General features: G+C 39.0%; 1 protein-coding gene and 1 long non-coding RNA gene across 3 annotated transcripts in view; one reads left to right on the top strand and one right to left on the bottom strand.

Moving 5' to 3' along the window:
- Positions 1–16,328, top strand: part of LOC135281724 (uncharacterized) — a 26,936-nt gene extending 10,608 nt beyond the window's left edge. Inside the window, exon 3 of the long non-coding RNA XR_010348261.1 lies at positions 14,977–16,328. This is a non-coding gene — a long non-coding RNA (uncharacterized LOC135281724). The remainder of the gene's footprint in view (positions 1–14,976) is intronic.
- Positions 1,340–22,897, bottom strand: GSPT1 (G1 to S phase transition 1). 2 transcript variants are annotated; one of them, XM_064390834.1, is made up of 15 exons: positions 22,465–22,897; positions 12,747–12,797; positions 12,339–12,380; positions 11,377–11,604; positions 10,358–10,391; positions 9,822–9,899; positions 8,379–8,559; positions 7,860–8,014; positions 6,767–6,907; positions 5,930–6,023; positions 5,514–5,594; positions 4,785–4,958; positions 4,263–4,352; positions 3,770–3,938; positions 1,340–3,073 (listed from the first exon to the last, which is right to left on the bottom strand). In XM_064390834.1, exons 1-15 carry the CDS (start codon positions 22,763–22,765, stop codon positions 3,021–3,023), a joined length of 1,872 nt encoding a protein of 623 aa, XP_064246904.1. In that variant the 5' UTR covers positions 22,766–22,897; the 3' UTR covers positions 1,340–3,020. The 2 variants fall into 2 exon arrangements, with proteins under 2 accessions (XP_064246904.1, XP_064246905.1); XM_064390835.1 differs by having other exon boundaries at positions 12,747–12,794; positions 22,465–22,896.
- Between the last annotated feature and the right edge of the window lie 173 nt (positions 22,898–23,070).

Raw genomic sequence — 23,070 nt, 5'->3', positions numbered from 1 at the left:
CAAGGTCATAATTTATAGAGTAACTACTTATGTTTTTATAAGTTACATCATGGCTAAGCACTCAAGCCATATCTGCACTACACACTTTGGCCAACAGAGAGAAAGGTGTGATCCTCATCAGTAGCACACTGCAAATGCCATTACACTGAGGGAAAAAAACCCCAAACTCTCCTTTCTGCAGAAACACGCTCAGAGTTTTGCTGCTATGAATTAAAGCTACACCATGGGAATACCCAGGCAGTACCCCATGCAAGCAGTTACCCTGGCAGTGCTCCTGGGGGTGCTGTGTCTTCAATGCAACTTTTATCTCTTTTCTTTTTTCCCCTTCTTCCTTTCAGCTGTTGTGGTTGCACAGCTCCTTTATTTTTGTGTCATCTTCAAAGCAGCATACCACATTTTCACAAAAGGAAATATTCAAAATGGTAATTTAAAAAAGTTTATTACATCAGTGAATCAGCAAATAGTACTTATTTCCAACAAAGCCACATTGTCTTTTTGTCTTCTTTCATCTAGATTTAGCTGTATTTAATAGTAGCAAAAATGGGACTATAAAATGTAGAATGGAGATGAAATGAAAAAGTTGAGATGTAATCTGAGGACTATTCAAATACAATGTACTTCCAGCTCTTCTACCCAAAATGCAGCCAACTTGTGCACATTCATACCTTACATTTTCATATATTTGCTATAGAATGCAAATATTTTATACCCAAATAAAAACCTCCTACAGGATAGGAATATCTTTGATTGCATAATGTGGGTTCTGTTAATGAATTTATAATAATACAACCTCTCAGTTTACAGACCAGGAGACATTAATTGGAATTATGGAAATGGTAATCAGATGCACTAGATGGGATGAATAATGGAAATACTGACTTTCTATCTACTGATACTCCAACCCACCAGGTGATTATTCAGTTAAATATTAAATACTCAGTCCAGCCTCAAAAGAATGAAGTCTTAAAATCCCACGTTAAGTTTACTCAACAGTGGAAAATTGATGCTGGAGCATCATGCAGTCTTCAGACACACTTCAATGCCTTAAAAAAAAAGTTTTAAAGGACCTAGCAATTTAAGAATTTAACTGTAACTATTCTCCAATAATGGTCACTGCAAATTTCAAATCCATGAGCTTACTTCAAGAGAGCAGTCAGATATCTGGAAATCTTGTCAGTCCAGCATATGAAAAAGACAGTAAGTTTCCCTGGCTTTTAATTTCTTCATTAATTTAAGATCCAAGGAACTGTGGGTTTTGTTCACTTGGTAGAAACAAACAAACAAAAAAAAAAGGTTACTTATAAAACCCTGATTTACCAAAAAAATAAAAGCCCAGAGATTTGCAGACATAATAAAATTTATTTAAATTCCATGCATTACGGTAGCTACAAGTGTAGTCATATGAAACTGAAGGACAATAACTTCTTCTGTCCATACAATGTAGCTGTAAGTGAAATGAATGGGAGTTCCACAGTTACAAAGAAACAAACAAAACAAAAAAAAAATCCAAAAAAGGTAAATCTGTTTCAGTTTTGAGTTTCAATTCAGGTACAGTCACTAGACTGTAAATCTTTGGGGGAGAAGATGGGCTCACTAATTTTACAGCTGAGAATGTTTATTTTAAGATATTCTGAAGAAGCTCAGAAGATACCTTTTAATAATTACTACTAATTCTCTGGAAAATGAAAAAAATCCCTTAGCCTTCATCCTAATTGTTAGAATCAGGACAGCAATTGCAGACAGTCCATTTTCAAAGTGCAGCTAAATAGGGTTTTATTATGCAGCTCCTTCAAGTTGTACTGAGTAAGCTTTACTTTGAACCAGTTTTGCTTTAATTTCTCAAGAAAAACTTCACTGGTCCTCATAAGCTTACATTGCTTTTTGATATGCAAAAATTTACAGACTGTGCTTGATTCTGACCCTCCCATATTTCAGTATGTGCAAACTCTTAGGGATTTAAATAGTCTTTCTCCCTCTCAGTTCAGACTGATCTTTAAAACAGCAAGGATTATCCAGCCCTCTCAATTAAAGACAGGGTGAACCGAGTAATTTATGTAACTGGCACTTTTTAATTGGCCCAGTTCTCCCACAAAATGTAGCTCTTATAAATACTAATAGGCACTATTGCCACAGATTCTCTTATTTTTGCAAGTTTCGCTGATTTACTGGTTGTTAGCATTTTCTGCAGTTAAGAATTTAATAATGCTGAATTTTTATAAAGACACAATATGTAGTTCTAGCCTTCAAAATTGACTTCCTGTGTCTAGTAATGATGTTAGGTCAACCTAAATTTGCTGACGATATTAACAAATGTAAAGCTAATGAAGGTGCCACATTTGCATGAATGTTTTTTAATTTTCAGAATGCATTCAAGAAAGGGAAGGGGCAAACCTAATTATTTTAATACAAACTTGGTTGAGTGCCCAATTGCCTCATTTAAAACTGTGTGTGTGGGGAGGCTAAGGAGTTTAGAAAAGTCCAAGTAACCAAATATCCGGGTTACTGGGAAGTTAAAAAGCTAATGCAACTGCGTTACATCCGGATAAAAAACATTATTCAAAAGCAATTCCAATACCGAAAAAGATTTCAAATTGAATAGTTTATTAACATGGTAGTCATCTTTGTAACATGTGCACACACACTCGCACACTCTGAATGATCTGCCTGGAAAAAAGAGGTCTTAATATAGATGCTGGGGGAAATTAAACATTAAAAATCCTTTAGATTTTCATAATTATAGGCAATTATGTCCACATCACTTACAAAGCTATTGCCGAATCTTTCCAAGGAAGCAGAATTTGGGAGAAAAAAAAAATTGTTTTTGGGAAAATTCAACAGTGGCATAGCAGAGCTCTCAATATGAGAAAGCTGACATAATGTGGACCTTTGCTGTGAAATTTGTCTTTGCAAAATATGGGGAGAAGTTTATCAATGGGCAGAAAATAAGACGGCGGTGTGAAGTAGGCTTTTGCTGAGTCGATTTTCCTCACAGTATTGTGCGGGGTCATTGAGAAAAATGCTTAGTCCTTCTCTGGAACCAGTTTCAGAACTTTTCCAATTGCAATGGTCTTACCTAAACCAAGGAGACAAACAGCAGAGTTATATTTACTGTGAAAGGAATGCAGACATCTCCAAGAACATGAAAACTTGCCTCAAAATACAGGCTCTCTATATGAAATCACAGAGAATAAATTATGTTGCAGCATCAGCAGATTTTAAGAGCACGATAAAAATTTAAAAATAGTAAGCCTGCTATTCTGACAGCAAAGAACACCATGTGGATTGGGGAAAGCCTGCTTCTACACTCATCTCAGGAGAAAGCAAGGTAGAATCACTACCATATCTGTTTACTATTCTTCAAATACTTTATTTTAAACACATCCCACAAATCTGTGAGTTTTACCAGGGTGTGCATGTGAAAAGCCTAACATACAACCCCCTGGTATTTTTCAACTTTAAATAGTGAAACTGTGGTATTTGTATTGTAGGTGGACATTCCAGGACACATTAAAAAAGCACTGCTGGTTATTTTTCAAATCCAGTCTTTTGTTTCACAATGCATATTTCTGTACATTATTCAAACAAAACTCTCTCTCTGTTACTAGCAAGGACTCTGCACAATGACAACAATTTGCTTAGATTAACTTTTCCATTGTTACCCAGAGAGTGATTTCCACTAGATAACAGCATTTTAATACCTCACTGCCATATGGCTCTGAGTCCAATAAGTTTTTGCAGCAGCCAGTACCTGCTGCTGAAGCAGCCTTACCCTCATCCCTTAAGGTGAAGCGACCCATCTGAGGGAAATCTTTGAATGTCTCAAGGCAGATCGTTCCTGCTGTCCTTAAACGGGCAATGCAGACTTGATCTTGTTTCACAAAACGGGGCCGTGTCTTACTTTTTTCTCCTGTTTTTTTGTCTACCAAGCAGATTAAGGCCTGGGTAAGAAAGAAAAAATAGTTGTGAGTGCTAAAATAAGAATTATTTTTCTTCACAAACAGAATTGGTCTATGAAAGAACATACTTACAAACAAATACATGAAAAAGTTTGCATGGTTTATTCAGTCATGATGTACACCACTTTTCAGAAGGCTTATGCTAATAGTTACAGACATTTTTGTTTGTGTTAGGGCAACCCAAAATTTCATATAAGGCTGGAGCTTTGTTGCTTTAGCTGCTCTACAAATGTATGACATGAAAGAACTCTTCATCCCAACAACTGGGTTGTTTACATTCACATCACAACTCAAAATCACACTTACTGTTATCTCAACTTCTTCAATACAGGTGTGGATGTGCAGCACTGCATTATAACCTGGGCAGATAATGGATTTGTGCTCAATTATCACTATCTGTAAAACAATTCAAAATAAGTGCATTTTTCCTAATTTCAGTTATAAAAGAACAGAGAATAATCAATGCAGAACTATATTTAAAAGTCTCTTGAACAATATACACACAATTTTTTATCAAAGAGCTAAAATTTATAAGTTTTTGATACGGAAGTAGAAAACACAAGAATTAGTCTGATGAGGTCTTGTTTCACCATTATAAGTATCTAAAACTTCATTGAGAAGTCACATTCAAAACAACTTATATTTTAAAAACTCAAATTAATGATGTCAGTGTTAAGTATATATGTGTTATTTCCCATTTAGAGATATGGCAGTGAGTAAGAAATCTGAACTGAAACTTCAAACTACTGAAGTTTTAGATTTGGCAAAACATAAAGTATTTCCATGGTTTTTACCCCTCTATAGAGCAATTAAATGTTGTTATTCTACCTGGGCATCAAATGTGCGTCCAGAATGACAAAGGTTGTTGAGATCACAGAGAATAAATCCTGGAAGGATCTCTTCCTCTTCAATTCCCTTCAGTCTGATCTTTAGATTTTCACCTGGGGCTACTGAGTCAGTTTCTACATCATCAGAAAGAATTCCAAGAACTTCCACATTGTGCTTCAAGAAAACAAAAACATAGTTTTGCACTGTGAATATTTTAGTCAGGGACAAAATAACTGTAATATAACAATGTTTCAATAAAAAATTCCATTGCAGTTTAATTATATTTGGTTCTGTCAAGCTTCAGAACATTTGAAATATTTGAATGATGAATTACTAGTACCCGAATTTTTTAAAAGAAGTTTTTTCTTTTTCAAGGTTTTTTTCCCGTTTCCCTTTGGGGAAAAGAAATAAACTCTTGAGCAATATTAACCCACAGCAGGTAAAAGGCTTAGTGGGCCAACTGTACAACCATGAAATAAAATGCAGTTAAAGTGTGATAATTTGTCGTCCAGCAACTGAATTTATTAAGGCAGGAGAACCCAAGTTCTGACTGCTAAGGAGCTACACAACACCTCTGTCTCCAGAAACATCACCCATGTAAAATGTGACAGCTTAGTTTTGTTCAACAAAGCAACAGAACATTTTCTGATTTAAAGTAATGAGTATCTTTAAGAACAAAGCTCATTTTTTATGGTAGTTATTTTTTAAAATATCTAAACCTTACCATACCTTGTTTGGCATCATCACAAGCTGTTGTCCTTTGCAAATAGAGCCCGACTCCAGCTTCCCAAGGACCACAGTGCCCATGTCCTTCACAAAAAGAAATCATTACATAGCAACTGAGAACATTTTCCTAAAGAGTCCATTATTTATGATTTACCTCTGAGTTTGATTACTTAACTCTATGAATATCTAGCACCGCTAGACTTAGTATTTTGGAAATTGATGTCATGAAAGATTACAGATTTCAGGAGTTTCATATAATAGCAAAATTATTTACTTCCCCTTTGCTCCTCTATTCTGCAGTTGGAAATGTAGCATTAGCAAAGAAAAAAGATACCCTCTAAAAGTACAGTAAACAGTCCATTTATTGCTTTCTGAAAACAGCCTCTTCATCCTTTCTATATTATTATTTTAATCCGTACCTTATATTTATCCACAATTGGCAGCCTGATTGGTCCATCAACTGAACGATTGAAGTTTGGCAAATTGTCCAGGTATGGAATAAATGGTAATCCACTGAAAAAGCAGAAGGCATTTGTTTCAATTTCATGAGCACCCTTTCATTAAAAAAAACTACTCAAAATGGATAAATGCAGTCCAACAAAAGGAATCAAATTCATCTTGTCATTATTTAGAAAAATGACCTCTAAGACAGCTAAATCTATTATAACATCCCATCAGTAGTGTCCACTTTAGCTCAACCAACATATTCATACCCAGGAAATGCATGTTTTTAAGTTAAATTACAGGCATATTTTACACAAATTAATTATTCCTTTGAGACTCACGACAGATGTGCAATATATTTTGGAAATACAAAACCAAAAGCTAGGTCCAAATATGACTTCCATTAATTCTTTTTAAAGTACACTGAACAGTATTGAAAGACATGACATGCACTGAGAGCCATGGCTTGTCCCTAATTATAATACAGCTTCAAGCAAACTGCTCACATCAAACAATTACTCATCCTAGCAACGTCAGCTGCAGCATCACTGGCAAATTCTAGAGCTTGTAAGGCACTGAACTCACTCAGCCAAAGAACACTGCTAATATTTTACTAATCATCTTCTGCAGTTTGCAAATGCTTTTCATTGGCACGCTGCATGGCTGTGTTCTTGCTGCTCTGGCTGTATTTCCTCAAGCACTTTGGCACACAACTACAACACACCATGCTCTGCTACCTTCCAGCTTCACTGAAGCATTTACTTTTATTGAAATATAGCAAATATTCAAGTTGCTCAATTTAAGATACATACATATACCAAGGACAGAATTCTGACTGTTCTTTGAGGTTTGCTCCAGTCAGTCCTGAGCAGGGCATGAAATGAATGTCCTTTTTGGGATTGAAGCCAACTTTCTTCAAAAATGGCACCAGTTTCTCTTTACATTCCTCATATCTATTAAAATGACAAGCAGATCAAGGTAAGTTCCACTTATTTCATCATGACACAATCCTGTGCTTTAAAAAACATGCAGACATTTCAGTTCCATCAGTTAAGTTACTGTGTGAGCAGCAAGCAAGCCTAATTAAGATCTGGAGGCCTATTTGCATCTTCTCCCCAACCTTCAGCACAGCTCAGTACTGTCTGTTCCCCTATTCCCCTCATTCCTCTGCTCCATAAAGCATTGTCAGTGCTCTCCCCACGCTGCAATGACAGGGCTGGGGAGCAGCAGCACGAGCTGGAACTGCTTAAAGCAAGAGATCCAGGCCAGCACAGCAGGACAGATCACCCAGACACCTCCTGAGGTCAGGCTCCAGGCTGGCACTGTCTCCTTCAGAGTTTCTAGAAGTTTAATCTATTTATTTCTGTGACACTGCCTCATCTCAGTTTGGGCTGAATTCAGTAATGTCAGAGGTTGGGGCAGGACCAAGACAGAGAACTGGGTGTGCCTTTTTCCCTGAGTGAAGCAGGCTGACATTCCAAGGTTGCACAGGCCCCTCACGGCTTCCACTAAAACTTCCAATGCTGGGCAGAACACACAGCAGGTTCTCTCACAACTCTGGCAAACTGGACTACTGAAAACACAATCACTTCCTTTTTTAGACTCAGTATAAAGTTTCCAAGTCAACAATTAAACTATGCTAAAATGCATGGGGGTTTGTTAGATATGTCTGCATGGATCCAAGCAGTTGACAGTGAATGCTGGAGTGCAGAACTTCCAGCTTAACTGAGAAGCACTGTCCTGGGCATGGAGCTTCTGGTTTTCCTGCCAGTTTTATAACCTCTGTTTTTAGTCCACCAGTCAACCATTCTTTCAGGAATAATGGGATACAAAAATTACTTTACCTAGGAATTATTCTATTGTAGCATCTGTCAATGAAATTTAGTTTTTTAATATTAAACTCACCTTTCATTACTCCAGTTTACAGTTGGATCGTCCATTTTATTAATAAGAACTATTAAATGCTTTACACCTGCTGTTTTTGCTAACATGGCATGTTCTCTTGTTTGTCCACCTTTCTCAAATCCAGTTTCGAATTCTCCTTTTCTTGCAGAAATAACCTAATTAAAGATACATATTTTAATAAAAGTTCTACAATTCTCTCAACAGAACAATCAATAACACTGCCTTATTAAAAAAAACTTTGGGTAGTCAGACCTAGTAAAAAGCTTCCAAAATGCACTGGTATATTCTCAGTATTACCCATTAGTTTCTGCATTGACATGTAAAAAAATCAAATGATACCAGTGGACAGCTTTAAGAAGCTGTTAAATTACTCCAAACTCACTCATCTCAGTAAATGTAACATTTGAAAATTCTGCCTGCTGTAAGTAACAAAAAAGAATAAAGAAGTAAACAAAAAATAAAAATCAGAAGCTTAATTCCACAGCACATGCAAAATAAAAGTATCTGATTTCTCCTTACCAGCACAGCAAGATCAGCTTGAGAAGCCCCACCAATCATATTTGGAACAAAGCTCTTGTGTCCAGGAGCATCCAAAATAGTGAAGTGTTTCTTCTCCGTCTCAAAGTAGGCACGACCCACTTCTACTGTTTTACCTTTGTCTCGTTCTTCTTGGTTTGTGTCTAAGGCCCACGAGAGGTACCTAAAAAAATCCCAACCCAAATACTCCATTGTTCTATTGATTTCTATTACATTTATATATAATTTATTTATTATTTATTTATTACATTTATATATATTATTTGTTAGTCGTAAGATACTTTATTTTTGCTTACTTATTTTAATCACCTCAGCATTGCTAAAATTGGTCTTGGAAATACTTAACTACCTGATTTGTGTCTACAGTGAGCTGCAGAGCCCACTGCCAGCTCTCCTTCACACACCTACAAGGATTCATTCCCTAAAACTCCAATAAACAGTTTTAATTTTCTGAGTTCTTCAGCTGTGATCTAACCTCATCTAATTTAAACTTTGCCTCAGTCTCAGAAACACCTCAGGATCAAATACACAATTTTTCCTTCTCAGAATAATTAACTAAAGCAGTTATGACTTGCACATGTCATTATTGAGGATTATAATTACCAGTTCTCATTTATTTGCACATATTATGCAGAAGCTGGCTATGAAATAGACACCATCTTTATTCACACTATCTTTGATAGATTTTCATTATGTAGACTCTTGTTCCCCTCCTAATAATTTTTCCCACTGGCCACCAACAAGTTAGCTTTCAGTCAGGTAAACTGAAATTTCAAAAAAAAAAAGTTACTTAGATCCTTCAGGTTTTGTGAAAACTGGTGAATATAAAGAAGAAAAAAAAAGCTCTTACTAATGATAAAAACATGCTCATAACTCAATGGGACTGGTTTAACATAGTAATATTTTTTGCCATTAACAGCAGCCTGTAGACATCCTGGGCTTTTGTTCTGTAGTGGCTGGGGGGTGTCTGAAGAGATGCTGCTTGGATGATGTTGCTTGCTGAACAGAACTATGTCACCCTTTCTATTCCCCTCTCACACAACATTAGTGAGTTCAGGTCAGTGCCCATCCCCTGAGGATGCTCTACTCCTAAGGAAGTCTTCAACTGCTCCTTTTCCAGAGCCCTTTGAACCCCTTTTATCCTCCAGCCAAAAGGAAAAAGCTTTCAAAAGGGAAATCAATTTTGCAGGAGTTGTTTGAAGCAGAAATCAGGCTGCTACATGTGCTGTATACACACACTGCCCCCAAAAAACCCAACCAACCCAGAATCTACAAAAGCCAAACCAAACAAGAGGCCCACAACAAATCCCCCCTGCACACGAGCAGCATCGTGCCTGGGGGAAGCCAGGGCTGCTGGGATGAGACTAAAACCAGTTTCATTGCAGTAAAGGGCAAAGTGTGCTACTATCTTCACAGAGTTCATACCATGTTTCTCTGTTTTTTTCTTTAGCTTCTCTTTCATATTTTTCAAGTGTTCTTTTGTCAACCATTCCTGTCAAATACCTAAGAAGAGGGAAAATAAAAGTGCAATTTTACACAAAGCAGAAATGTATTTCCAAATAATTACTTATACAATCCCCACAGATTTTTATGATTGGGAAATGAAGACACTAATTTTTTTTTTAAATCTTCACAGAAAGGACAAAGTTTAACCAATGGTATAAAGCTGCTTCAAATTTCATTTTAAAATACAAAGAAAAACAGCCACGCTCTAAGAAAATTATTAATTTTTAAAATTTGATAATGTTTGCTTTTGCATAGTTACTTCCATTAAGTGAAAATCCTATAGCAATAACATTCATGTGCTGGAATTAAGAAATTCCAAAGACAATAAATACCTCAATTGACAGGGATAGCATATTAACATATGCTAATTAAAGCCACAAAGAAAATATTACTCATTTTAATTGATGTTTTTTAATTCACAAGAACAGGAAATTTTAAAATTTCAGTTTCCTTACATTATTTGTCCTCCAATAGTTGACTTGCCAGCATCTAAAAAAAATTAATTCAAGTCATCAACAATGTACAACTCTAGAAACAGCAGACCATTATGAACTAAGTCATCTTTTTGGAACCATAATCCAAATTTTTGGAAGCATCTTGCACCTTCCCTTGTTCCCACTATAATTTGTTGCCAATTAAATTACACCAAATTTTGAATAAGCTGTTTTCATATATACAAATTCAGCATTATCCATAACAAAAACCCCTCACCAAGCAGTGATCCAGCTAAAGCCAGGGTCAAGAGTGTGGGAAGCTCTTGCAGAATCCCTTTCCCTGCTTCCTTCATCCTTTCTTCCTACTTTGTGTGGGCTGCTCTTCAATACTGGGATGTACCTCAGCCCACAGCCCCTTTACTTTGTGTGACTCTATTCTGAATTTACTCAAGGACCCAAATTACAGTACTTTTAAGGTGGTAACTATACAAATTGAAAGACAGAATTTACTGTATAACTTGTGATTCAATAATTCTTCTCTACTTCTGACACCACCCAAGTTTTTATGAAGCTTGTTGAAACTATTAAATGAAGATATTTTGCTACAAATGCTTCTTTTAACCATGAATTATGTTAATATACCTACAAATTTTAGTATTTAGAATAATATTTTTTGAATTCAATAGCAAGAACCCCAAAATAAGCAGAAAAGAAGCACCATTTTCTTCTGATTTTGTTCTTCAGATCATAAATACAGATATGTCACTTGAGCACTCAACAGGAGCAGGTACTTCAGAAATCATGAACACGGGCACTGTTGTTTCCAAGAGAACACACTCTACCCTTGGCCCTCTACCCTTGAAAGACCTTTAAATATTTCCTTTTCCAGAGCAGCTTCATCAGAATGAATATTCCTGTTCTTTATATTCACCAATGCTTCACATGGTGAATATAAAGAACAGCATTAATTCCTAATCCTCTGAGTTCTAGATAGTACACAACAGACAGATCCAACTACTTCACCCTCACTTAACACTTACCTACGTGTCCAATGAATACTACATTTACGTGCTCTTTTTTAGGAGCACCTGGAGGTGCTACAACAGATTTCGGTTTTGGTATTTCCTCCTCCTCTTCCATCATTTCCTGAGCGCTCTCTTCGGAAGGCCCCGCATCCCCTGCAGGACCACCTCCCAGCTCTGCTTCACTGGGGTCTTCTTTGTGGTCCCATGACTCTTCTGGGGACATTTCTGTCTCTCCATTTTCCACTAAAAATGAACCAATTAGATATATTCAAATAGATGAAGAAATTTAAAAGAATTACCCTGGGGAAAAGCCCCTGCCCCAAAGGTGCAATCACAAGGCTTTAACTGCCAGGTCTGTTAACATTTCCTACAGAAAAAGGGACAACTGCTGCTTGTTCCTGAAATTATTAATACCAGCAGCTTTCAAGCTAGCTTGTGTGCTGACATCAGAAATCTAGGATACAGAAACTTCTGTTTTAACAAAGCAACAATTTTACGAAGAAAAAGCAGATCTGAAGATCCACTCAGACCAGCACAGCAGTCTGAATCCACAGACACACACTACCATATGTTTAGAAAGCAAAGGAGAGGGATTATAGTTTAAGTTCAGTCATAAGCCTTATAAAAGCAATGAGAAAGATACAATTTCCATGTTCTGACTGTTCACATTGCTGACCACTTTGAAGTTTTTTGCTAATCACCATTCCACACATGCTAATGGGGCTATTTGGTAATATGAAATAATTTTTTAATAAAGCACTCATCATTTTACAGTGTCCAAGCAATCCAGCTGCAGCTCTCAATGCACACTAGTGCTCAATTACCTCTTTCCTCACCCAAGGATAAAGACACAACAAAGTACACCAAGGACTATGTGTAAGTGTAAAGGCTCTCCTATGTTTGCAGTGATTCAGCAAAAGCACTGTGACAGCACATTATAGTACTATCATAGTACAAAGGAACAATTCTCATCTTACCAACAGATTCTGAAATTTCCATGTTAACAGCAGCATTTGAACCTAGAAGAAAAAAAAGGGGGGGGGGAATGAATCATTAAAGACACATATCATGACAGTAATCAAGAACAAAGAAAAATGAGTTACTAAATTAATAAAAGGATAGTTCAGATGTTTTGGCACTTGCCAAAGCTTTTTAATATACAGGTTAATTTCAAAAATTCTGCTTCATGCTAGTTTTATGATTGATCTTCCATAAGCTACTTTATGAGCTCTTCCCAACTGCCTATGAAACTGTAAATAAATACAGATAATCACATTGCCTTACAACAGTAGTATGAGGATAATGAAGATTGAAAAAGGTTCATAGAGAAGAGATTATTTGCAATAATTTTTTAAAAAATTGTGTAATGAGGATAACACAGCTACCTTCACAAGAGGCTGTCTGCTCCTCTGGAGAAGGCTCTGCAGGTGCACCTGCTGAGAAAAAGAGTTCATCTTTTAAAGTACAATGATGTGACCAATTTCCAAACTTTGCCACAAAAGATCATCTCCCAACTTTACTGCAAGATGTGTATGGAAAGAATGACCACTTCCCTCCCTGCCAAATGGTACTAAACACAGCCTCTAAGCACAAATACTGCTAAAGAACACTGTCTAAACATGGTGAAAATAATATACCACTTCTAAAAACAACCCATTTTTCCCCTGAATGGAAAGATACACTTAAAGCAAGCCATTTCTCTATATGCTGTATTTTACTTGCCCATCCTTTTTGAGCATGCTGGCTATTGGTAAGTGTTCGTGTCTAACTGGTGTTCAAAAATATTAAAGCAGTTTCATTGTATCCAAAGACACAATGCGGCATCACAACTGCAGGAAAAGGGTCTTATAGCCATGTCTACAGTGCTCTTGTGCCTCATTCCCACTAAATGTTGAGTAGAAAATAGAAACAAGCTATTACAAACAAATTCTTAACATCTTGTGTAGTTGTTAAGGTCAAGAGATGATAAATTCATTCCAATGTTTGCCAGTCTTCTTAAACACCAGAGCACAGTCCCATTCCGTGGAGGGCAATCTCAGTGGTCATGTGCATCTATCAAAGCTACAAGTATGGTTTTCTGGATAAATTACTCAACCCTCTCATGCACTAAACCATGCCACTACATTTTATGCTGAGGTGTAACTAATTATTAAACCTACTAGGAGTGATACATTGCAATTAACACTTACACCACTCAATGTTTTGGGATGCTATTTCACGTGAACAAGGGGCTTTCTGTAACCACACATAAAACCTTAACCTATTTAGTTTTCTCTTGGTATAAGTTCAACTTCATAATGCTTTGAAACAAGTTATCTTTTTTTCCAACCACATACAAAATTCATATCCTCTGTTTAGCTGTACTCCAGCTCTCCTTCAACTGGATTCCAAACACAGATCTTAGAGCATCACTTGCTCTATACGCATGATGGGACCTAAAGATGAAACAAATCCCCTCAAAAGAACAAAGCCATACAGAGAAGGAGCTGATTCTAAGCCTCTTTGCTTTCGCACTGTTTGCGTATTTGCTGCAGACTCCTCTAAAGTGGAGCAGCGCCGGCAGAGCTGGCAGGGGGCCAGAGGACAGGGCTTGCAGGCAGGGTGAATGTGGGTCACTGCACAACATCAGGGGCCAGCAGCAAACCGGGGAGGGGGCACAGCAACGCCCGACTGAAAGCATTCCCTGCACTCCTGCCTTGGATCACACGTGAGCTGCACTCCCCAAAACAAACCAACCGGGCTTGGAGAGAATGATTTCATACAGTCACTAAAGCATAAGAAAGGATAGAACACCCTTAGATCCTTTTAAGAAATGATCTATCGCTCCCATTTGGCAGCTGGAAAAGACTCCAAGCAGCCCATTTTTGAGTGTGGTAAGCAGGTGGCACAGAATCTAGGTATGAACCTACAGCCTCCATTTTGTAGCACATCAGCAGATTGTTGGCTATTTCACACATACTGTGGTTGGGATGCATAAATATTTTAATTACAAGATCATTTCAACAAGCTTTTGATTTCACTCCAGAAGTTTGTCTGTAATGAAAAATGTATCAAATGGCAATATTAATGCACTTGCCTTGGAACAGACGTTCTACGAGTGGCTGGAGAGCTCGTTAATTTTTGAGAAATATATTGTCAATCAAAACCATTCATATAAACTCAGGTTTTACTTTCTGGTCTGCAATACAGCAGGTATGCAGACAGGAAAGAAATTTCTTCACAATTAACAGAGAGGAAGTAGAATAAAAATTCCCTCTGTAAATTTTGTACAGGTCTAGCACAGGAGAGTCAGTAAGACAGTTTGTGCATGGATGCCAAAGAGCAGTAGTGCCACACAACCAGGGGGGTACAGATATTCAGCTATAACCACAGCCATTCATTAAACTCTGGTCACTTTGGTACACAAGTGGCAGACATGCTTTGGAAGAGGACACTGAATTGTATCAAACATATACTGTTTCTTCAAAGCAGAAAGAAACATAAACCACTCACTAAAAAAAAATATTGTTAAGAAACCAAATAAATAAAGAAACTTAATTTCAAAACTAACATACTCTAAGTGACAAAAACCCCCACTCTCCATAGTAACTGTTCATTTCTGATAAATAATTTCAGGTTATGTCAGGTTATTTCAGACAAAGGCTCAAATTTACCATACTCTGTGGAATTGAACACATTGCCTGAAATGTGCCTTGAGACCATCACCTGAAAAGAAGGATGCAATCCTGCTGCTTCCTTAGACCACAGGGCTGGTGCATTTTGGTCTGTCACCTCTTCTCATTTGTGAAGATCATCCAGACAGGAATCTTTCATATGAGAGAGACTCAAAACGTACTTTGTAGGAAATCTGATTTTAAAGTCAGGATATGCCTTAAGTGATGCCAGTTTTTTAATGCCTCTAACTACTGGATTTATGCAAGACAAGCAACTCTTGGATTTTACACCAAACCATCTCCATCTCCCCTTCAAGCCCTAAGTCAGGAACTGCTGTTGCAACCTTATCCGTGGTATTACAGGGACTGAGTGGTTTATCTGTAGTCCTGCTCAACATCAGAGCCTTAGGACATTTTTTGGAATATCTTTGTTGTCAATGCCAAGCGCAAAAACGGATACAGATGCTGCATTTATCTACTGGTGCCATCAGACAATGACATTATATAATTCAGAGTTTTTTTGGGGATTTCTTAAATGTAAAATTCAATGGAAAAGTATGTACACTACCAAGTGTCCAAAATCACACAACTTGTAAAACACAGTGACTGGTCTCTTTAAAATACATCTCATGTCCTGAAGAATCCACTCTGCCTACTTCATTCACACAGCATTCTACTACTGATGAGCTTGCTGCATATCACAGCAAGTTTTGTACTTGTCTGTGTTTTTGTTGTACAATAACCAAAGCTGCACAAGTACAACAAATTTGAAGTTATCATCCAACCTCTGAAAATATTGATTCTAAAGACTATAAGCCAGGAACTTTGCAGCATTAACATATTCAAATGCTTGTAGATAAACAACAGAAAATTGATCTTTAATTAAATTTATATTAGAATGTAGCAAGTTTTTGATATCTAGAACAGGTACAGCTGGTAGGAATCAATATCAGAACAGTGGTTAAGACACAGTATTAAAGCCAAACTCAACTGCTAAGCAGTAGTGACAACCTCCATCTTCACACAAACCTCAGGGTTTACCAGATGCGCAGGGAAAGCTGATAAAGGTCTCCACACAAGTAAGAACTGCCCAGTGGGTAACTGGTAATTCCTCAGCAGCAGTTACCTGAACCACAATGCAAATGCATTCACAGAATTGATGAGAGGCATAAATTTGGTGCAATACACAGCAGCACTCAGCTCCAGCCTGCTCTGCTGCTGGAGTGATAAGAACCCAGACAGGACTGGAACCTGACAACTGGGGTAAACTACAGAGTTAATGAAACTGCACCACACAGCAGAGAGAAGGAAAAACAAAAAGTAAAAAAAAAAAAAAGTAAAAAAAAAAAAAAGCAAATTCAACCTGAAATAAACATCTTATCTACAAAACTTAGATGCCTGTATAGTGAATTTGTTATTGCTTCTCTAATACAGGCATTAAGTTCCTTCACAGGAATTCCTGAAGAGTGAAGAAACACATGACACCCACCTTAGGATGCCCATTACCTTTTTGTATGTGTAATTCCAATACCTGAGTTCAGCACATATTTACACAACAGTCATACAGTTCCAACAGTTTTCATGCATTACGTAACAGATGTTTGCTCCCCCCTTTTTTAAAATGAAAGCATAAAGGGAATTACAGCAGATTAAAAAAATAAAAGTCCACATCAAACGTACACAGCCTGCAAAGTAGAATAAAAAAGCCCCAAGAGATTCTTCGATAACAAAACCACACAAAAAATTATGCCAAGCACAAATAAAGCTAAACAAAGTGCTTTATATTCAATACTTAAAATTGTACAAAAAGAAAAGGTTTTCAGGAGTTCACTGTAAGGCAGTTGTTTTGAAAGTTAAACCCCAAATTACGTTCTTCTCTCTGCCCTGCTTGTAGCCTATGCCCCAGCTTCACCACTGGATACACCAGTTTTTAAAATGCACCAGTGCAAGAGCAGCTTTAATAGTTTAACGTGACTCTGTAAAATTCACCAAAAGAATTAGCACTTGTTTCATATTCATAGGCATTTATTACGTGTTAGCTTAGTAAAAGACCCACCTTCTTCCTTCCCCAGTGAGGACACACCTTAAGTTTATCTTATCTAAACTTGACATGCTTCTTAACAACTAAGTTTAAGAAAGCTTATGGGGATTTTCAGGGAATATACTGAAGTCCTCTTTTGCTTAAGGCCAAGTATTTGTGCTCAGTTGATAACTTGATTTTTAAGACAGATAAGCAAGAAACCAAGCTCAGTATTTCAACAGTTCAGGATTCCACTCTGACAAAAATCTCTCATAACCCAGTATCTTTAGTATGACTCATATTTTTAGTATTGCATCTCCTATCCTAAACTAACTTTTGTAATGAAATAGAATCATTGTCATTTTCCCATAGATCTCTTCAAAACATAGTCATTAATTTAATGGATTAAATTATGACTGCTTTATTCATTCATAATAAAAAACACAAAGTAAAACCATCTTTCTATCTTAGCTTCATATAATCAGCTGCTTCTTTTCCTTGCATATCTCTCATCACAAAATAGGAGAAAAATGCCAAAATTCCTTAAGTGGAATTGTAAAACCAGATTATAAATAGAATCCAATAATTATCCAAATTTATTTTTATGTTCATTTTGATAGAGCAATCAAGTTTTAAGATAACATCATGCTTGCAAAGACATTCAAGCAGTAGCCCAGAGCAGAGTGCCAAACACTGGTCAGCAGGCAGCCTTAGCCCCCAGGACAGTTCTTGCAGTGCACAGCTGACTCCCAGGGGTTTGTGTGGCTTTTACTGGAGTCATGCAAGGCCATGAAGGTGATGAATTATTCTAACAGGAGCAACACAATCCTGGCCACCTTCCTGGGGACACTTTAGATGTAGACAAAGGACATCTGTGTAACACACTGGCACCCTGAGTGCACCACACAGGTATGTTGTATCTGATCACTGCCTGTGCCAAGACATCCAGCCTTTCCCTGCACTGTTTCACAAGTGGTTGTACAGCTCACCTGTCTAGAGAAGCTGATACAGAAGACTGCTCTAGATAGTCAAGTGCCAACTCAAATCAAGATTTTCAGATAAGAAGAATTTATCCCAGATACTGGCACTGACAATACAACCCTGATTTGCTGCCATGTGAGCCGTTCAAGTTTGCAGTTCTGAAGGATTAACAGTAACACTGCCAGCACTGGTGAGGAAATCATCAGCACAAGGCTGACATGAAAAACCATGTAACCCTTTAACAGAACAGCTTCTTGAACTGTGGGCTACTCCTCTTAAAGAAGCCTTTCTCAGCAAGTCCATGTGCAAAGTGAAGTCTCTTGAGGACTGGGACGTTGAAGAGTCTCACAGTGTAAAATGAGATGCTAGGCTTTGGAGAACACAGTGGTAGGGTAACTCATCACCCTGCTCTGGAAACTACAGGTTTCAGAACTGAAGTAGATCATACTGAAACTCCACCTCCTGTGTCTGACTGACATATGGATGTCCCAGCTGCTACAAGGTCACAAAAAATGAGGGCAGGCAAAAGCAGGAAGAAAAAAAGTTATATCCATTTATTTACAGCACTTGAAGGCCGAGCATGTCCAGCTGCTTGAATTCAAATTTTCAAAAGTGACTACTGCAGGCAAGTGAGGATATTTAGGGAGTGAAGCAAACAGGGGCACTGAATCTTAAGCCAGATGTTTGCTTGGCTCACGACTGTAGGGGCAACTTGTTTAAACTGTAGTCATTAACAAAGACGTTTACAAATTCATTTGAAGTGGTCAAGAGAATGACCAAATTAAACAGTAGCCCTAATGACATCAAAAGGACAAATGCTCTTTCCTTACACCCGCTGCTGTGTGTCACACTTTTTATTCTTACTACTTTCATACTAATGATGCTTTTTCTTTTGCTACTACCACTGCATACTTCAAATCAGTGAACAATTCAGGTTGGAAGGGATCCCAGGAGTTAGCTACTTCAGTCTCCTGCTCCAAGCACAGTCAACAGTGAATACTTAAAAATTATTTCTGAAAAGAAGAACTAACACAAAATACAATAAAGACCATACAAGGAAGCTGTGATAAATTTTACCAAGAATCCTGTGAGCATTCAAGAACTATGACAAAAACTGAACCACAAAAATGTAGATTGATGCTGCATTTTCAAAAATGTTTTCATTCTCTCATACCCAATTAAAAAAAACAGAAATCTTATTAATAGGAGGTTGGTGTTAACTATTCTCTCTGAACCATGCCTTGATACAGAAACAAAGAAAGAAATGTGATTTTCTGCTACATACATCTACAAAATTAATGAAACATAGTACAAAAAGAAGTCATAGAAGCTAAAGAGTGAAGTTGCAAGGCACAGGTGTGACTATGAACATTTAGAGGCCCTAATACAATCTGCTGTCATTTCATTATCACACATGGTCTGAATTTAGTTGAATTTGCTAGTCCAGCAACTGCCAGAGAGTCTCCCCAGCAGCACAATGTGTCTGTGACACCCTCCCAGTTCACCTGGCACATAACTGTGCTGCAGCCATGGCTGTCACTGACAGAAAACCAAAAAGTCTTCATTTCACATTCCCAACAGAATCCAACAAAGGGAGACTTTACACAAACGAGTTTGACTTGGACACTATTTGAGAAATGCAAGTTCTCATAGCTACAACTGGTTTGTTCTCACAACATTGAGAACATACTGGTTTTAGTATATTTCTTAGGTTCAAAAATGTAAATAATAAGCTTTTCCCATAAAATCAAATTATAGTTTCAGAATTCTATTTGGAATTTTGAGCACAAGTTATATTGGTGGCAAACAACAGTCAGCTTTCTTCCTAACATGCAATTTCCAATCAAAAGAAAGTATGTGTAAACCGGTTTTAAAGTAAGCTATTAGGAATGCAGGTCTCAGGAGTTTCCCAGTTTTAGAAAGTGAACATCTTATTCCATAAATGGCTTCTGAGAGTGCTCCTTCTGTGCTCTAAACATAAATGACAGGAATTTTATTCAAATTACTAGAAACATTAAGTTAGTGTGCATGAAAGGAAACACTATCACACACTGCAGCCACACAACAGAAACAGTCCTGGGGAATTTTTATATGCCATGCTGCTACTGCACATTTATCCTGATCTAGAATGGCCTTTGAATTACTAAGGAATTATGACTCGAGCAAAACCTCACCAAGAGAAAGTTCCAAGAAGAAAAGCACTACTAGAACTTAACTTTAGCACACTGAAATTCCTCAAGTGACACCCAACTTTTTAGATTTCTTAAGGTTTAGATTTGTCGAGGCTAATTGAGGTTCTTCTCACTACAAACTATATCATGAAGAATGAGTGTCACAGAGCACCTAATTCCCTATGGGAACAAAAGCAAACTGGGTAGCTGAAAAGTAACCTATTCAGCACCACTGTCTAATCACATGTTGTTCTGACTTATTCCCAGAGCAAGCCCCACCTAGTTCTTCCAGCCAGGAAAGTAGTTGTCACCTCATACAAACATCTGCAAGGAGAAGAGTGTCAATTACCTCCTGTAACCAAGCAAGCAGACCTGGAGTACCTAGCAAGTACAGTATTCCAGTCAGGAAAGAAACAGAATTTTTTAACTGCAGGTTTTTGTCTGCCTAATCTTAGGGGTATTGAAGCTACTTAGAGAAACTCAAAATCCTAAACCTTAAAGAAGATGCAGCAATCAAGGTAAATTCAAACCAGGCAGATGACAGCACGAGGTAGGAAATGTACTCAAAGCAAAGCTATCCCGACCACCCCAGATGATCAGGCAGTTTTCAAGCCATCCCTAACTTCTGGAAAGAAGAAGCTCATCACAGGTTGCAGAAGTAGCAAAAGAGTGAAGAAATAATGAGTAGGTGAGGAGATGTAGTTTGAATTCCTACCAAAAAAAATTAACTATAGAATCCTTAGATGAAACCTTAAAAAAGCAGCCAAGGGAAAAAAAAATAAATCAAAATTATTCTAATAATATTCAAAACACTAAAAATCTTTCAGTATTGATTACATAGCTAAAAACCCCAAACTTTTGATTCAGATTGCAATATCTAAAAAATACAAGAATGGATTTTGAAGATTAGTCAAAGGTGCACCTCGTGTTCACCACAGCCCCGAGCTACCCAGTCTACGTCTACATCTGTGAACTTTAAAATATACCTTTATTCTAAATGGAATTCAAGTCTACCCATGGCTCCTCTGAAGTTTATTTTATGGCACTTAGACACTACCTGCCTGCACAGTACATGAGCTACAGCTTCTGCTAAAAATCAGGAGTGCTGAACAGCTTAGGAGAACATATAATCTAACATAAGGAACGGGTTAATATTCTGTTACCAAAATATTAAAGTGTCATATATAAAAGTTACAGATTTTAGTTGTTACCAACTATTAACTTTAGATTCTAGGGAGATCAAGACCAATTAATATATTAAGGCAAAACACAATAAATAATAAGCCACAACCAACAGGAAATCAGGCCAACATAATGTAACAAGTAGTGTCTTTAGTGAAATTAAATTATTCAATAAATACCTGAAACACGAGTTTGTTTCATATTATACCAATAGGGATACAGAAAATTATAGGAAAAATTAGGAAGATCTCAAACTCCTTAGCTTAGAGCAGGAGTGACATTAAAACACTACCACAAAGTTAAGCAGCATGTCTGATGTTTGAAGAACCTTCAGTTTGGAGCTGAAAATGAAAAAGTAGGTCTCCTTTAATTTCCCATATGCAAAGTAAATCTAGTATAAACATTGGTTGCGCACACAAAGATCCTTTGAAATTAAAAGCAGGGTAAATTTCAGGTTATTCCATTAGCTGAGGCCAGCTGGACAAAACTCCCTTCCCTACTAATCCTTTATCAGCATTATGTCAGGAAAAAAAATACTTGATATAATCTTCAAAAAGACATTTAAGATACATCTGAGGCACTGGCGGCTGAAGCAGTGCTTTTCTCCCCAGCAACACTAAATTTATTACCTCCAAAATCTTCGACAACTCCTAGAGTGTTACATGTTACGTACACTACATATGCTATATTGATTTTATATATCGTAGGAAGAGCAGAGCTATGTGGTTTTTCCCCACCACGGGTGACCCTTGGCGAGCGAAGGTCCCGGGGAAGCGCAGCCGGGACCCGCAGGGAGCCGGAGCAGCCCGGCTCCTGCTGCCCCCGGGCAGAGCCCGGCAGAGCCCGGCCCGCAGAGCCCCGCGGCCTCGGGGCGGCCCCGGGGCCGGAGCGGCTCCCGCCGCCCCTCCGCAGCGCCTCCGGGCGCGGGCGGCCCGGCCGTGCCCCTCCCGCGGCCGGACCCTGCCCCGCGCCGCCCCCGGCCCGGCCCGGCTCCCCGCCCGCCCCGCGCGGCCCTTTCCCGGCCCCGCTCGCTCCCAACATGGCCCCCATCCCTCCGCGCCTCCCTCGCCCTCCGCGGCGCCGGCCCCGCGGTTACCGAGCGGCGGCGGCGGCGGGAGGCCGGGCGGGGGCGAGGGCGGCGGCAGGCCGGGCGCCGGGCCGCTCCGCAGGAAGGACGGCACGAACTCGGCGGCGTGGACGTTGGGCACGAAGGGCTTGGCGTTGACGTTCAGCTGCCGGCTGAAGGCCGCCCCGAGCAGCTCCTGCTGCGCCTCGGCCTCCGCGGCCGGCGGGGCGCAGCCCGGGCCGGCGCCGCTGCCCGGCTCGATGTCCGCCTGGTCCCAGCAGTCGGGAGCCGAGTCGCTGCTGCTCCCGCTGCCGCTGCCGTTCGCCTCCATTTTGTGGCGGCCCCACAAGGCTCCGCGGCCCCGAAGCGTCTCCCGGGTGAGGGGGGAGCCGGCGGCGGCACCGACTCAGCACTCGCTCCGCCGATTCCGCGTGTGCTCCGCCGCCCCGACGCGAGCGCAGTGTGGCCTCTCGGGCCGCCGTACCCCCTCCCGGCAGCCTCTCCTACCGCCATCGTAGTAGTTTTTATCTCCCCCGGCCCTCCTCCTGCCGCACGTCCGAGGCGCGGCGCAAGAACTACAATACCCGTCATGCCTCGCGCGAGCACCCGCGCCCCGCCTCCCGAGGACGGACGGGA

This window comes from Passer domesticus, chromosome 15 (genome assembly GCF_036417665.1).
Source record: "Passer domesticus isolate bPasDom1 chromosome 15, bPasDom1.hap1, whole genome shotgun sequence".
In the NCBI taxonomy this organism is placed as follows: domain Eukaryota; kingdom Metazoa; phylum Chordata; class Aves; order Passeriformes; family Passeridae; genus Passer; species Passer domesticus.
Note: the sequence above shows the minus strand (reverse complement) of the source record. Positions and strands in the feature narration are given on the sequence as shown.

Excerpts from the sequence above, each read along its gene's own strand:
- GSPT1 (XM_064390834.1), bottom strand. The coding sequence starts at position 22,765 with ATGGAGGCGAACGGCAGCGGCAGCGGGAGCAGCAGCGACTCGGCTCCC. Across the intron at positions 11,605-12,338 it reads GGAAATTTCAGAATCTGTTG|TGGAAAATGGAGAGACAGAA; the intron begins GTAAGATGAGAA and ends GTTCATTTTTAG. Across the intron at positions 4,959-5,513 it reads TTGTGATGATGCCAAACAAG|CACAATGTGGAAGTTCTTGG; the intron begins GTATGGTAAGGT and ends GTTTTCTTGAAG.